The following is a 13,966-nucleotide window of genomic DNA, read 5'->3' on the forward strand; positions in this document are numbered from 1 at the left end:
ACTCTGGGGAGAGTTGGTCATCTGACAGGTGGGTGAGGACAGGACCTGAGAGACAGAGGAGCTCCAGGAACACCCCAGAACAAGCCTCGCCCTCTGCACCCCAAACCTCACGCATCTGAAGCCTCCCTGGTTCCCCATGGCTGTGGAATAATTAGTAAAATGCTCACAAACACCCCAAGGGCAGACACTTTATTTTGGCCATCAGCCCCTATAACCAACTGGGCCCCCTGGAATCTGAGTTAAGGCAAGGGGGGCAGACGGGAGGGAAAGGGACGTGTGGACAGCCCTGAGCTCTTCACGGAGATGAGAACCTGCCACAGAACAAAATGTTGTTGGTTTTGTGGTGCTTGATGAAGAAAAGGAAGGGGTGGTCCGCGCAGAATCTGGGTTCCATTTTGCAGCACCGAGTGTTCCTGACCACGGCCGTGGTGGCGGCCGCCTCAGTGCCCTCCTCATTCACCTCGACAAAGCACTTGTGTGCAACCTTGGACACCGGCACGTTCTTCTTAGTCGACATTCCAGAAAAGTCTGCCCTGACTTCCTCAAAAGCATCCGTCATTCCTAAACTCCGAAGAACAGACTCCAGGTCATAACTCTCTTCCAGCTTTAGTCGAGGAAGGAAAACTTGAACCTTATCCTTGGTCATCTTCTCTGGATCTGTCCAGTCGCTCAGCTTCTCATAGGTAAGTGCTTTTTCCACCTGGAATAATGCCGGGTCAGAGCTCAACATCTAGAGGACAGCGGCTCGGTGCCCACCCGCCCCCACACTGTGCCCCCCACCCATGACAGGCAACGAGATGGTGAGTGCTGGTCCCGGCCCATTTCGCCCACAGAGATCATTCCTCTAGTAACCACACATGATCTCACCTCAAATTCTCATCTTTTCCCCACCCCCATCTTATGGACTCTAGAACAATATGACCAGAAAGCACCTCAGACAATAAGGCGTTTGAGAAGAGACAATAAGAAAGTTTCATTTAAACCATCTGTGCCAAGTACATTTCAAATGTTTTTTAGGTTAGAAAATTCTCAACCAATTGGTTGTATGTGACACGCCTTCCTGTGAGTTGGGGATTATTTGACAGAGATAAACAGAGTGACTCAGGACTGACAGGTACGTGGTGGGTGTGAGGAGCATCTGAACAGGAAGGGAGATGTGACTTCTGAGACGGGGAGAGTCAAAGGGGAATTCAACAGGGTGCTGCTGCTGGCATCCCTTCGCCCTCTGTCTGCCCTGGAGTTCGTGAGCGCCAAAGCCTCGAAGACCCATCACTCATTCTATTTATCCACAGGAAGGAGAGGATGGAGCGGGCCTTCCCCTGCATCTCTCCCTTTACCACCTGGAGCCCAGGTGAGTCTGGCGCTCCCTTAACAGTTGTTTGGACTTTAGCTCTATTCCTAGACGCTCCTAATATTCTTCTTAAGTGGCCATCACAGGTCTCATCCTCAACTCATGCCAATAACTTCCTGGTTCCATAGAAACCAGGGAAATCAGGCTGGCCCACCCTCAGCATCCTATTCCCTGCTGGGCTGCCGCTGGCTTGTATCTCTGACCAGTCAACTGTAAAACCCTTCATGAAATAAATTCAGTATTTATACCAGGAAATCAGCAAATGTTACCTGTACCCACGGAGCGCAGGACACCAGCATACCACTGACCCTGCACCTTCCTTTTTACGAATATGCTTTCTCCATTCGGGAATCTTCTGTCCTGAGAAGAGGTTTCTCTCCTTCTAAGGTAAGGTCCTCACCTGTACTTTAGATTTTTGCTCCTCAATGTGTGGTCCGTGACCAAGAACACCTGACTACTGGGATCTTGTTAGAAATGAACAATAGCCCTCAAATTAAAATCTGCCTTTAACAAGACCCCCAGGACACTCCTATGCACACTAGTGTTTGAGAAACACTATCAGATCCATCCCTCTCTTTCTTCAGCACTTTTGTTCAATAATTATTGGACCCTCGATCAGCAGCTCCTTTCAAAATGAAGAATACTATTCTTACAGTTTTGGAACTCTTAACTTCACCAAAATCTGTCCTCTTAGTAATTCCACTCCTAGGTATACACTCGATGGCAATGAATACACTTGCTGGCTTAAACACGCAAGGGTCACTGTCAGCACTCCTGCGACCACCCTAAACTGGAGCTCCTCCAATACCCTCTGTCGGGGGAACGTAAAGAAAGTAGCTCAGGCTGCATGCACAGATACTCCTGAATCTGAGCCTAAATGGTTAAATTATTTCAAACTCTAAGAGCACAAAACAAAACAAACCCATATTCTAGGCCTTTCTCTCTGAGGCTTGTATTTACAGAAAGCAGAGCCTGATGACTCAGCCGAAGCCAGAAGAAGCAAAGGACCATCTGGAGACTGAGAATGCAAGTGAGGATGGGGCTGCCACGGGCAGGGGCCGCGGACAGAATTCCAAACTCCACTACCCGAGGAGTAGCCCCTTCAGATTTCATGCATCAAGCACCCTGTGCCTTGCCAATGAACTTCAGCCAGGTTCTCATTTCTTTGCCCCTAACTCAATACTCAGTCAATAAAATAAAATGTTCTCAAGCCTGAGAACATTTGTAAACCTTTGTACCCTCATTTCCTGTCTTTATCGGAGAGGAAGATTTAAGTTGATCTCTTACCTCCTTGCCAGTCTATTTGCAAATAAAGCTGATTTCTCGAATACCTGACAGCGTTATCTAATCACTGCATGATGAGTGCACTCCCGCTGCTCAGCCACACTCGGGCCCCCGGCCAGGGACTCACCTCATGGAGACCAGTGTCGTCATCGGGGAGCAGGATGACCATGCTCAGCTCCTCCCCCGCGTAGGGCAGCTCCAGGACCTGAGCGTGCACCTCGTCCACGTACCCCAGGTTAAACTGCGCTTGCTTGAACATCATCTGCACTGTCTTTTGCTCCTAGAAAAATGCGGTATTAATATCAGATTATGAAAGCACGAGCACATTTACTGACAATGAGATATGTCAAATTCTAGTACCCCTAGGCGCCTACAAGAGAATTACTATTTCTGTGCATTTATACTGATAGTTATAAAATCTTTATTACATATTAGTATTGAGCACAACCTGCTACTGTCCTAGCAAATCAAGTATTTGCTAGATAAGAGAATAAACTGACCAACAGGGACAGCCAGAAAGCTCTCAACGTGATGTTTGCGAAAAGTTGTGTTCTTCTCTTTTGAGAAGATGAATAGAGAAGTATACCAGGGACCTTAGAGTTAAAATTATTTCTCCAGGGCCTCCCGGGTGGCTGAGGGGTTAAGTCTCAGCACTACCACAATATCACTGCTGTGGCCTGAGTTGGATCCTCTGCTAGGGAGCTGACCCACATGGCGGAGCTCGCCTACTGCTCCCCTCAGCAGTGTATTTCAGTTGGTCTGTCTGTTCTGCTCCCCACTCTGTCTCTGGTGAATCCTCTCACCACCCCCCTCACCTCTGGCCTATACCCCAATTCTTCTGAAAAAGAAGTACAGGCTGGAAGAACTTCCACTTTTATTCTGAAAAGTAACTGTTTTTCTTTGAAAGGGAAACAGCCACATGTGCAGCTCTGCCATCTTTAAAGCTTACACCAAATATATTCGAGACTTCTGAATCATTGTGCAATATGTATGCTGTTATGAAGTGGATGGAAGTCAAATTCTGAGTTAATGTCTACTGACCCCCAGCCATTATCATATGAAAAGGAAATGAAAAAAAGTGTCTTTAATGTCAGGCTTTTAGGAACAGATATCTATGACTATATTTAATGACACTGGAAATTTGCTAACGGAGTAGATTTCAGGTGCTTTCACAATACAAAAGATGGTGACCACGTGAAGAGAAGGTACATAAATTAATTTGACTGTAGTAATAAAAGTAATAATTTAGCTAAGTATATCAAATCATTTTGCACACCTAAAATATACAGTGGCAATTTTATTTTTTAAAAGATCCAAAAATGAAAAAATAAAGTTAGCTATAACATCTACTAACAACTTTGGTCTTGTGTTCAGAATTATATAGCCACGGATTCTAAAGCAATAAATAGACACAGTTGTCACTGACATTACCAAAAAAAAGCATGTAAATAAATAAAGAGTGACGATACAAACAAACACAACACCAAGGCTTAGAAGAAATTGTCTTTCAATCCAGATAATATAACCAGATAGAAGATCAATTTGACCAAGGATGCAAAACAAAAGCAGCAACATAAAAACTTTTTCAGCATCTCCCGTCCCTTCTCCCAGAGAAGCTGTACAGCGGGCACAGAACACATTCACGAATAGATTAAGGATCAAGACAGCATGAAGTAATTTATTTATGTTTTCCATTTTCCAGCGTGTTACTTTCAGGAAGAAGTGTATCTGAAAAATATTCCCCTACCTGGCTGGTTTTAAAGGGCATTCCCCTGGTGTGCTTTCTGTCGAATGGCTGGTTCCATTTTCCTTTGAAATAAATAGCATTCACGAGCACCAGCTTAGTCAGGGGGTCGACAGTCCCAGCACCCAGGATCTCTGAAATCTTACCTGTAAAGAATACGAGAAAAGTTTATGGCTACTTGGCGGTGAATAATATTCTTGCATCAAAACCTCCTCAGCATGTAAATCCTTGGCTTCTTTGAGAGCAGCCAGAGCCCGGTCCCTCTGGCACCAGGTGAGGGTGGTGGTGCTTAGGGTCAGGTCCTTGCACACGATGCATTGTTCGTCCTTCGATAACCATTCGAAACTGGCAGGACAACTATCATTTTGCCCTAACTAAAAATGGAGAATTTCAGATTCAAAACATCCACCTGACTTTGTGCCAAGATCACGTAGGCAGCAAGTGACTGAGCTAAGATGATCACCCAAGAGCCCTGATTCCCCTCTTGCACTGTAATTAGATAATTCCCTGTGGGACTGTCCTGCGCAACCTGGGATGTGTGGCCAGTACACGCCCCTGTTTGTGACAACTGAGATCATCTTCAGTCATTGCCAGTGTCACCAGGAGGTCGATCCTGATCAGGAACTATTGCTCCACGCCAACTCTCAGCCCTCACTTAGGTGAGGAGAGGCTTCCAGAGGATGGGCAGCAGCCCTGTGAGCGGGGGAGGCTTCCTGGAGGGAGGGAGTGGGGCAAAGGCGTGTGGGAAGGAGGCCCAAGTTGAACTGTGCAGTGACGGTGGGGACAAGGGGATAATTCTGAGGAATGGCAGGTGGTCAGCTGATGGAAGGACGTGTACACAGCTGTGGGGGGAGGGGGTGGGTACAGGGAGGTGAGTGTGGAAAAGCATCTGAATTCCCCAGGTGACCTGTGCTGTTGCAAGAGGCTAAGCCCCTGGGGCATCCCTGTTCTGTGGCTTCAGCACAAAGACCCAGGCCATGGCTGCTCCCTGAGGCACAGAGGGCGCCCCCAGACTGATGGATGGATCCTGACTGCCAGGTTGGAGCGTGGAGAAAGGGGCTGTAACGCCCCTACATTCTGGAAGCCTCTAAATTATACACTAGGTATTTAGGGTGCCCACAAGCATGTTTTCTCTGCCTTCTAGTCAAGAACTGGGAGAAATATTTCTAGTGAGAGGAATGTGATCTGGACAGGGTACACGGCGGTACCTCTGGCATCAGGAACAAATTCAAGAAAAGCTGCCTCTCTGAAAGCCACACAGCACAGCCCGGCTGGGGAGGCAGGAGGAGGCGGTGAAACCAGAGCTACTCACATTGGCACCAGGAGGGACCAGAAACTCTGTCACGGCTGATGTGCAACCGAGCAAAACCCCACCCTCCCCCACCAGGCCCTCCCAGGCGGCGTAAACAGGTCTCCCAAGAGGAAGCATCTTTCAGGAATTCTCCAGCATGGCCCAGAGGGGAGGCTTCTGAGAGTCTTACACTAGGTTCAAGTATTTTTAGCAATCAGGACCTCATGATCCAGTAAACCCAAGAAGAATAACAGAACTTCATAGTTGACCTGAAACCCCAGCAAACACACCAGCCTCTGCAGAATCCAGTCCCAGAGGCGGCAGCGAGGAGGTCACCGCCCGGCCAGCCCCGTCTGCCCTTCCTCCCGTCCTCAAGTGCCCGAAGCCCTCAGCTCTCACCCTCTGTCTTCTGGGCCACCCAGTCGTTGATGCGTTTCCTGCAGCCCTCGGCGTCCTCAGCAAAGGGCAGCTCCTCGAGCTCCGCATGGTAGAACTCCAGGCAGGAGTCCTTGAAAGCCTGCATGGGCGACAGACGGGGTTTGGCCCCACAGCGTGAAAACCTCTTGTTCTTAACGTTTTTCTAGCACAAACGCTCGCACAGGACATCCTGTCCTGTAGACTTGTCCACGTAACTGGCCTGTGCTGCAGCCCAGGGTGAAGTCGTGATGCAGACTGCGGGCTCACAGGCCGCTGAGCAATGCGGGTGCACCGGAGGGTCACACATGTTAGAGACCCTGGCAGGGGTACCAGACCCACAGCAGCCCACAAAAATCCCAGCCGACACACTTCCTTCCACCTCCTGTTTGACCCCCTGTCCTGCTCACCAGCAGGCTGACTCTCTGTACTCACTTCTGCATCATCGGTACCAACTACGGCGTCTAGAACATACTTGTTGAATAATTGAGAGAGCCCATGGTGGAACCAGATTATCCAGAAATCTTACAGGCCCTGTAGGAGTGGAAAGTGATAGACCGAGATCATAGTGTGTGTGTGTGTGTAAGGGATTAGAGAAAACACAGTGACAGCAGATGAGTCTTGAAAGGTAAGCTGGGTCAAGTCACGAAGGGCCTTCCCCGCAATATGTTAAAACCCAAGAATAACTCACTCACAAATATTCAGTTTTGAGAGACTATGCCTGGCAACCAGGGCCTTGTTCTCATCTCGTGTTTGCAAATATTTTAGCCTCTACAGAAGATGTAGAAAGAAGGAGCAAAGGAACCAAGAAAGGTGGAGGGTGGTTCCTGTGCCCCGATATTCCCCAGTTTCAGTGTTCAAAGATCAGGTGGCTATTCAGAAGGAACACTGATTAACCAGGAGACCCCGAGTCTCTCCTGAAAGACCGAGCCAGCGGAAGAATGCAGAATCAGCTCCACCGGTACTTCAGCCCACTGCAGCCACCCTCCATGGGGTGCAGCCCACATGTGGGGTGGGGGGGCAGAGCAATCAGGACAGGGTGTACAGGAGGCTTCCAGAGAACCCTTGGAACTTCCAGTCCAGAGAATGGCGGGGTGCTCTGAGGTCACTGCATGGCCACAGTCACAGTCGTTGGGCCTGATTTCCAGGACCACGCCCTTTGCTGGACTAGGGAGCGTTGGAACTGCATGCCACACTCCTCAGACTTCAAACCTCCCTTTTATGAACAGTTTTTAATTTTAGAAAGACTATTCTGTCAGTAGTGTGGATGGATGAGATGAAACAAAGGAGCTGGCTGGGCTTGGAAAGCAGTTGGGAACCCATTAAATAAGGATGTAGAAGATGCAGGAGAGTCTTCAGCCAGGCTAGGGGCAGCTCAACTCCCAGAGAGGGGACAGGGAGGAGCCTTGCACCCCCGGGGAGTCGCTGCAGTCGCTGAGATGGCGGGGAGCAGAGGGTGGCCTAGGGGACACTGACATCCGGGAGGGATGTATCAAGAGCAAGAAAGCAAAGGACATAATTCAGAAGCAATCATACAATTTAAAGTCACGCGTTTGCCACGGCTCTCTGATTTTCAATTTGTCCCCAGTGTGAGAACTACTTACAGGAAGGAAATCACAGGTCTTTTCTCCAAAGAGTCTGTTGGCGGTCGTGAGCACACATTGAGCGTCAGCTTTGTTAACTTCTGCGAGAAGAGACTGAAAGCCCCGGTGAACATCTCCGCCTTTATCCAAGCAAAGGGCCTGTGAGCAGAGACAAGGACAGTGATTCGATCATTGCCATTTCACTCCACCAAGGAGCAAGCTCCAAACCAACCTCTGTGCTGAAAATCACCGAGGACCACAGCATAAAAGAATCTGGTTTGACTGCCTTTCGCAGGGTTTCTCAGCCTGGGCGCTGCTGACATACCGGGCCGATGCTTTGATGTGGGGACCACCCTGTGCATTGCAGGGCACCTTGCGGCCACTCTAGCCTCTGTCCACTAGATGTCAGCAGCACCCCGCAGATAAGAGAAGCACTCTGTCCCCGCCAGCCAAAGGGCCTGGCCATTCTCCCCTAGAAAGTTTATCCACTCAGCCATCCTGGTGATCCCCCAGGCAGGCAGCTAGTTGTGATAACTCAGGGAGGAGGCAGAACAAAACAAACAGGCCTTCGGAAGCAATCTACCGTGACAAAAAGGAGCAGAAATAAACATAAAAAATGTTTCATCAGCAACTTCACAGTTCTGCAGGCCAGTGATTTTTGTCAAGGCAGAATGGGAACTCAGGTTGTTCCTGCATCCGCCGTCACCCCCAGCGCAAAGCTTCACTCCTCTGAGACTAGAAGGACAACCGCAGGGAGTTCCACTGACACCCTGGACGCACTTGCAGAGACGGTCCCCGCTCCCCGGCCTTAGAGGCAAGGTGGCCGCAGAGGGCAGCCGTCCGGGATATTCACCAGACAGTCGAGGAAACAAGGCAGGAGGAGGCTAAGGGCTGGTTTCCTAGACTCTTAGCTGCTAGTTCATTTGTAACTCGGCTCACATGTCACCCATTTCTGATCAATCAGATTATATGTTGCCTTTAAGTCACCCCAGGAGACGAGCCCACATCTGTGTCATATTCTGTTCCCGAGCGAGCATCATCATGCACCAGCACAGACCCACTGAAGGCAGTTTGCTTCTACAGCCGCATTGCCATTGGAAAGACGATGCTAGCAAATGTTTCGAAGGTAATAAAATTGAAATGCTTTGCCTTTGGTGGGGTGGAATTTAGAGTTTCCTCTCCAGCAAAAATGCAGTTTTGCTACAACCCACTGATGCTTTCTTTATATGACTTGCTGGCTCCCATGAGCACTAAGGGAGTCTGTCCTCACAATTCACCTTCCTGCCCATGTCTGTCCTCTGGACAAAGCTGCATGCTCCCTGCCCCATCCCACCTCCCAACCACCACTACCAGCCATGGGACTTTCAGTTGCTGTGTGAGGCAGGTAAAGAGCCGCTCCGGGCGGTGCACAGAAAGGCCAACCCTTGTTCTTCCTCTGTGGCGGCACATACCTGGGACATCTGGGTGGCAGTGTTGCCTTTGGCCCCCATGAAGACCATGGCCAAGGCAGAGGAGATGCTCAGCGGGGAGAAGAACATGTTTCTTGAGTGGTTCTCTTCCCCCAACATGTTAAATAATTTGATGGCAAAAGTGCCATTTGCTTCGCAGAGGTCATCCATGAGAAAAGGCCTGTGTCAAAGCATAGACGCACATCAGCCGAACTTGCCGGTCTCACCTCTGCTAGCAGGACTCTGGGTGCGGCTGGCGGGTCTCATCCCCCCAAACTGACTGTGTTATCCTCATGTCCCTGGGTCTCTGCAGATGTGATCAATTTGGGATCTCGATGTGGGGAGATTCTCCTGGATTCTCTGGGTGGGCGTGTTGTATTCAGTGTCCCCATAAGTGGGAGGCGGGTGGGTCAGAGTGACAGAAGGATGGAAGTAGGGGTCTGAATGATGTGGGTCCACAGAGCAAGGAACCCAAAGAGCAAGGAAATGACCTGCCCCCTAGAGCCACCAGGAAAAGCGTAGCTGGCGACCTGTCAGACTTCCGAGCTCCAGAACCACAAGAACTCGCTGGGAAGTGTTCTGAGGCTTCCCTGCTCTAGCAGGCAGAGCAAAGCCAACTGCTAGACTTGCAGCTGTGAAGCAGCTGTGCAAAAACCTGCCGCCTGTGGCTAAAACCCCGCACTGAGGACGAAGGAGTCAGTTAAATAAGAGTTAACAACGGGAGTCTCTGCAGCCCATTCCTCTCCAGGAAAGCCTCAGCGCCTGCCCACCCTGCCCGCTGTCCCAGTCACATCTATACCTTACAGCTTTGGGGCAGGTTGGGCCATGAACCGACATGGATCTTGCCAACAAAAAAAAAATATTAATTTCAACATAGCAAAAGATAGTACTTGGGGGGCGTGTGTCAAAGTCAACGGTGTTATCAAAACACCACGGGCTGGAGAGATGGGATTTTCAGTAAAAAATATATATAAGGATATAAGGTATCAGCATCCAGTTTTCGGGAGAATGTAGGGAAAGCATGAATGACCGGGGGCTGCGCGGTGGAGGGAAGACAGGACGCGCTGAGGCCCTGCGGGCCCGGAGGAGACAGGACTGGCCATCGGGGCGCGGGGAGGGCGCGCTGCGGGGCGCAGGGCGGCGCCTGCGGGGCTGGAGAGCCGGGTGGGGGGAGGAGGCATTGCGATGCAGCGGGCAGAGAATCTGGATTTGGCTGGAGGCCGCACGGCCCCAGCACCTCCCAGGACTCGCCCGAGCTCCCTGGCAACGCCAGGCGGGCGGCGCCTGCAGCGCACCCCTGGGCTCCTCCCACGCAGCTGCGCAAAGTTTCCACTCCTCGCCCGGCCTCCGCGCCCGGCTGGCCACAGCCTCTTCCCCCGCGCAGGCCAATCGCGCGCAGCGGCGCCTGCACGTCCCGGGGCGTCCCTCGCAGGCCGGGGAGCCGGGGCACCCCGGGTGGTCTGCGCCCCGCGGGGGCCCCGGAGGTCAGCCGGCCCGGAGAGCCCCACTTCGGAGCCAGACGCGGGGTGGGGCCGAGGGCCAGGCCGATGCCCCGAGACCCCAAGGCTCTGCGCCCCAGCTCCCTGCACCGCCGCCCTGCTCAGCCCGGGCTCCGGGAAGGGGGTGCGCCTGGAGAAGGGGGTGCGCCAGGACCGCAGCGCCTCCCGGGCTCAGTACCTGGAGTTTGCACCTTTGCTCGTGCTGCTGCTGCTGCTGCTGCTGCTCCAGCCGGCGGATGCGGTCTGGTCTCTGGGATTTCGGGCAAGGCTTCCGGCAGGTGACTCAGAGCTGAGGTTGCGCCAGGCCGCCGCCGTCCCGGCTCCTCCTCCGGGGATGCACCCCTGGGGGCCGGAGCTCCCCGGCCGGGTCCCGAGAGCCCGAGGATTAGCGGGCGAGGTCACTTAGCCCTGGCCGGGAAGGCCTCACCCTCGGGGGCCCGGATCCGGGGGCGCAGGGTTCCCCCACTCCTTGCCCTGGGTGTTGTTTGCAAACACCAGTGGTTTCAGAAAGGAGCTTTATGATGCAGATTTACTAAAACCAGAACCCGAGGGAAGAGAGTCTGGAAGCCAGTGGTTTCCAAGCTAGTTTGGCAGAAACCCAGCAAAACAACTTTTGAAAACACATACCCCAGCCTGCATGGATGTCTGTGCTAATAGCCGGGGTGTATGGAACACTGTGAACAAAGAGAAGTTCCACAGGAGAGGGGAGAAGTAGTAGAAATGAACGTTTTTGTTCTCAGAAAATTACTTTAGAATTAATGAGAACCGTGTGATTGCATTTGTTTGTTTTAATAATCTGTAGCTCTTTGCAAAACAATAATAGGAGGACCTGGGTTGTTTGTTTGAAGACCTGGTTAAGAGCCTTTAATCTTGGATTAAAGGCTGCCATGAGGAATGGCTACTCAGGAATTGGGTGGGTTTCAAAAACTCATCACTGGTAATACAGACTTGACCTTGACCTTGATTTTCAATCTGCACACTAATCATGCAAAGAGCTGTAGTTGAAATCTAATCAGTAAAATGCAAAAGTCACTAAACATCAGTTGTTCGTGCAAAAGGTTTTATAATTATTTTCAATACTCTGAACAGTTTGAAGACCAACCAAACCTTCATTTCCCAAGATTTTAAGATTACATCCTCTTAGTAATAAAATCAGATGATGCCGGGAAAATATCCAAATAGATGTTCTCAAAATGGATGTACTTGTACCTGATGGCAGCAGCTGTTTTCCCAGAATATCTGCGAGGGGTCACTAGTGATGGCCACTTGTCACCGGAAGGGTTAGCGCAGTTGGAACCTTGGGCTTTTTGTAAGAAAAAAAAAAAATGCATACAATGAAACTGGTGTTGTAAGTATAATAAGCAAGTCTGGGTTGATTTCGGGCCATACTTAGGACACTACATTGATTGTTACAGAGTATTGTCAAAGGGCTGTCACAGAACACTTCTGAAGAGTTTCAGGGCCACCTCTGGCTTTTCAGACACCTCGTACTCTGCACATTCTTGAAAGGTCCTCAGCCCTGACACAGTCTTGACTGATGATGAATGGGACAAAGAACAGGAATCATTCTCTTGGTCTCGAGCAGATAGTGGACAAGGAAAGGTCTGATCCAAAACACTTGTATCTTTAGGATTTCCCCTTTACTGTCCTCATGGAGAAGTGACCACTGAGGACTATTGGGACATTAGTGGCAGGAAGGGTGTAAAAACATGTTTGAAGAGATTTTAACCTATAGCCCCTGAAACAAATAAAATGAAATACCAACTTTACCTCAATAAAATCCTAACATGGAATCTTTAAAGAAATTTCAAGGACAGACCTTTTGCTAGAATAAAATGGAATGGTTCATTTTAGAATAAAACAAAGAAGAAAACATGTTTCTTTGAGAAACTAAAGATGCAGGTGCATCCTACTGGGGACATTAAATTAACGTTCAATGATCAAGAATAAACTTAGTTAATCTATTCTGTCTACCTTTGTGAATGTGCAAAAGTCTCAAGTCAAATGATAAAGAATAAAATAAATGGATTAGGCAAGAGAAAGTTAAAATCTTTTCTGTAAATAACATTTTCAAAGATGAAAATAACTAAGCTTCATGTCCATCCTACACATACCTTTTATTTATCTATTTTTAAACAAAATTTGGTGCCTCTGTTATTTTTGTCACCAAAAAAGACTGAGGATATTGCATTGGGTTTGTATTTCTTTACTATTGTTAGGGGGAAAAGGCAGTCCCAAAGCAAATTCCATACAGGCTTTGTGGACTCCACCCCCACCCCAGGTCAAAGCCAAAGACACTGGGAACTCCAAATCCCATCACCACCAAAGGGAAGGTGGCTGGGACCTGAGGGTGGGGTTAAGCAGCCAGGTGGATACAAAAGGCAGACACGTGGGCTTTGGGGGCTCTCTCTCCATTTTGGGGCCCTCGGCCAGCTTGCGGCGTCTGTCTAGCTCTGAGAGTGACTTTGGGGTTTCCAGGTCGTCGGATCGGGTAGGACGCATTAAAGACTTTATTTCCCTATTTTCTCCCTGAGTTGTACATTTTCCTTATTTCTTTTTCTCTTGTAAATAAACCTTTTATTAACCCTTTTGCGTGTGTCTGTAGTAGAGTATTCATAAGTCCCTTTAAAGCGCGCGGGTGAGGACCCACAGCCAGGAACCCGTTTAATATCGGGGTTGCTCTATAACACTATGACATCCATGCTGGGTGCTTCTGAGAAAGCATTCTCTGCCCTTGAATACCATTGAACAGAGGGGATAAGACTTCTTTCCCCCTGCCATGCTATTCACCCAGCAGGGAGCGTTGTGATGGCTGGGAGGAGAGCATCAAATGGGACAGTGGTGCTTCCCCAGGAAGGGTTCCCTGAGGTAACACCAATGGAAAGCAAAGAGCATGCAAAGAGCATAAATTTTGTATCCAAATTATGAAGAGCTTCAAACATTATACTGTGGAGTATTAATCTCAAAAGCCACAATCAGAGCCTCCCTGGTGGCTTAAGGGGTTAAGTCTCAGCACTCTTAAGCTATCCACAGCCCCGAAGCAGCTCAATCCCCAGCCAGGGAGCTACCCACATGGCACAGCAGGACCTCTCCTGTCTCACCTGCTGCTCCCCTCAGCAGGGTATTTTCTGTAGATCTGCCTGTTCTGCTCCCCACTCTGTCTCTGGTGAATCCTCTCACCACCCCTCTCACCTCTGTCCTATGCCCCAGTTCTTCTTTGCAAAAATAAATAAAATAAATCTCTTTTTAAAAAGAGCCAATATCAGTACAATCTGATGTATAATATAGTAGATCACAATGCAGTTGATATAGGAGCCTGGACCAGCAGCTTCCAAGCACGTGGCATTATTTG

The 13,966-nt window shown here is 49.7% G+C and overlaps 1 protein-coding gene across 3 annotated transcripts; it reads right to left on the bottom strand.

Moving 5' to 3' along the window:
- Positions 1-84: 84 nt before the first annotated feature.
- Positions 85-10,881, bottom strand: LOC119243759 (serpin B8-like). Of its 3 annotated transcripts, none has more exons than XM_037509688.1 (7): positions 10,793-10,881; positions 9,119-9,296; positions 7,689-7,826; positions 6,070-6,187; positions 4,383-4,525; positions 2,763-2,915; positions 85-700 (listed from the first exon to the last, which is right to left on the bottom strand). In XM_037509688.1, exons 2-7 carry the CDS (start codon positions 9,284-9,286, stop codon positions 296-298), a joined length of 1,125 nt encoding a protein of 374 aa, XP_037365585.1. In that variant the 5' UTR covers positions 9,287-9,296; positions 10,793-10,881; the 3' UTR covers positions 85-295. The 3 variants fall into 3 exon arrangements, with proteins under 3 accessions (XP_037365585.1, XP_037365584.1, XP_037365586.1); XM_037509687.2 differs by lacking the exon at positions 10,793-10,881 and adding an exon at positions 9,915-10,044; XM_037509689.2 differs by lacking the exons at positions 4,383-4,525; positions 6,070-6,187; positions 7,689-7,826; positions 9,119-9,296; positions 10,793-10,881 and adding an exon at positions 4,526-4,871.
- Between the last annotated feature and the right edge of the window lie 3,085 nt (positions 10,882-13,966).

This window comes from Talpa occidentalis, unplaced genomic scaffold (genome assembly GCF_014898055.3).
Source record: "Talpa occidentalis isolate TD23 unplaced genomic scaffold, MPIMG_talOcc4v2.1 talOcc4.13, whole genome shotgun sequence".
In the NCBI taxonomy this organism is placed as follows: Eukaryota; Metazoa; Chordata; class Mammalia; order Eulipotyphla; family Talpidae; genus Talpa; species Talpa occidentalis.

Coding starts and splice junctions, on each gene's coding strand:
- LOC119243759 (XM_037509687.2), bottom strand. CDS start 9,952: ATGTCGGTTCATGGCCCAACCTGCCCCAAAGCTGTAAG. Junction 7,827..9,118: donor CTGCCACCCAGATGTCCCAG/GTATGTGCCGCC, acceptor CTCTGCTCACAG/GCCCTTTGCTTGGATAAAGG. Junction 2,916..4,382: donor TGCCCTTTAAAACCAGCCAG/GTAGGGGAATAT, acceptor GCATTTTTCTAG/GAGCAAAAGACAGTGCAGAT.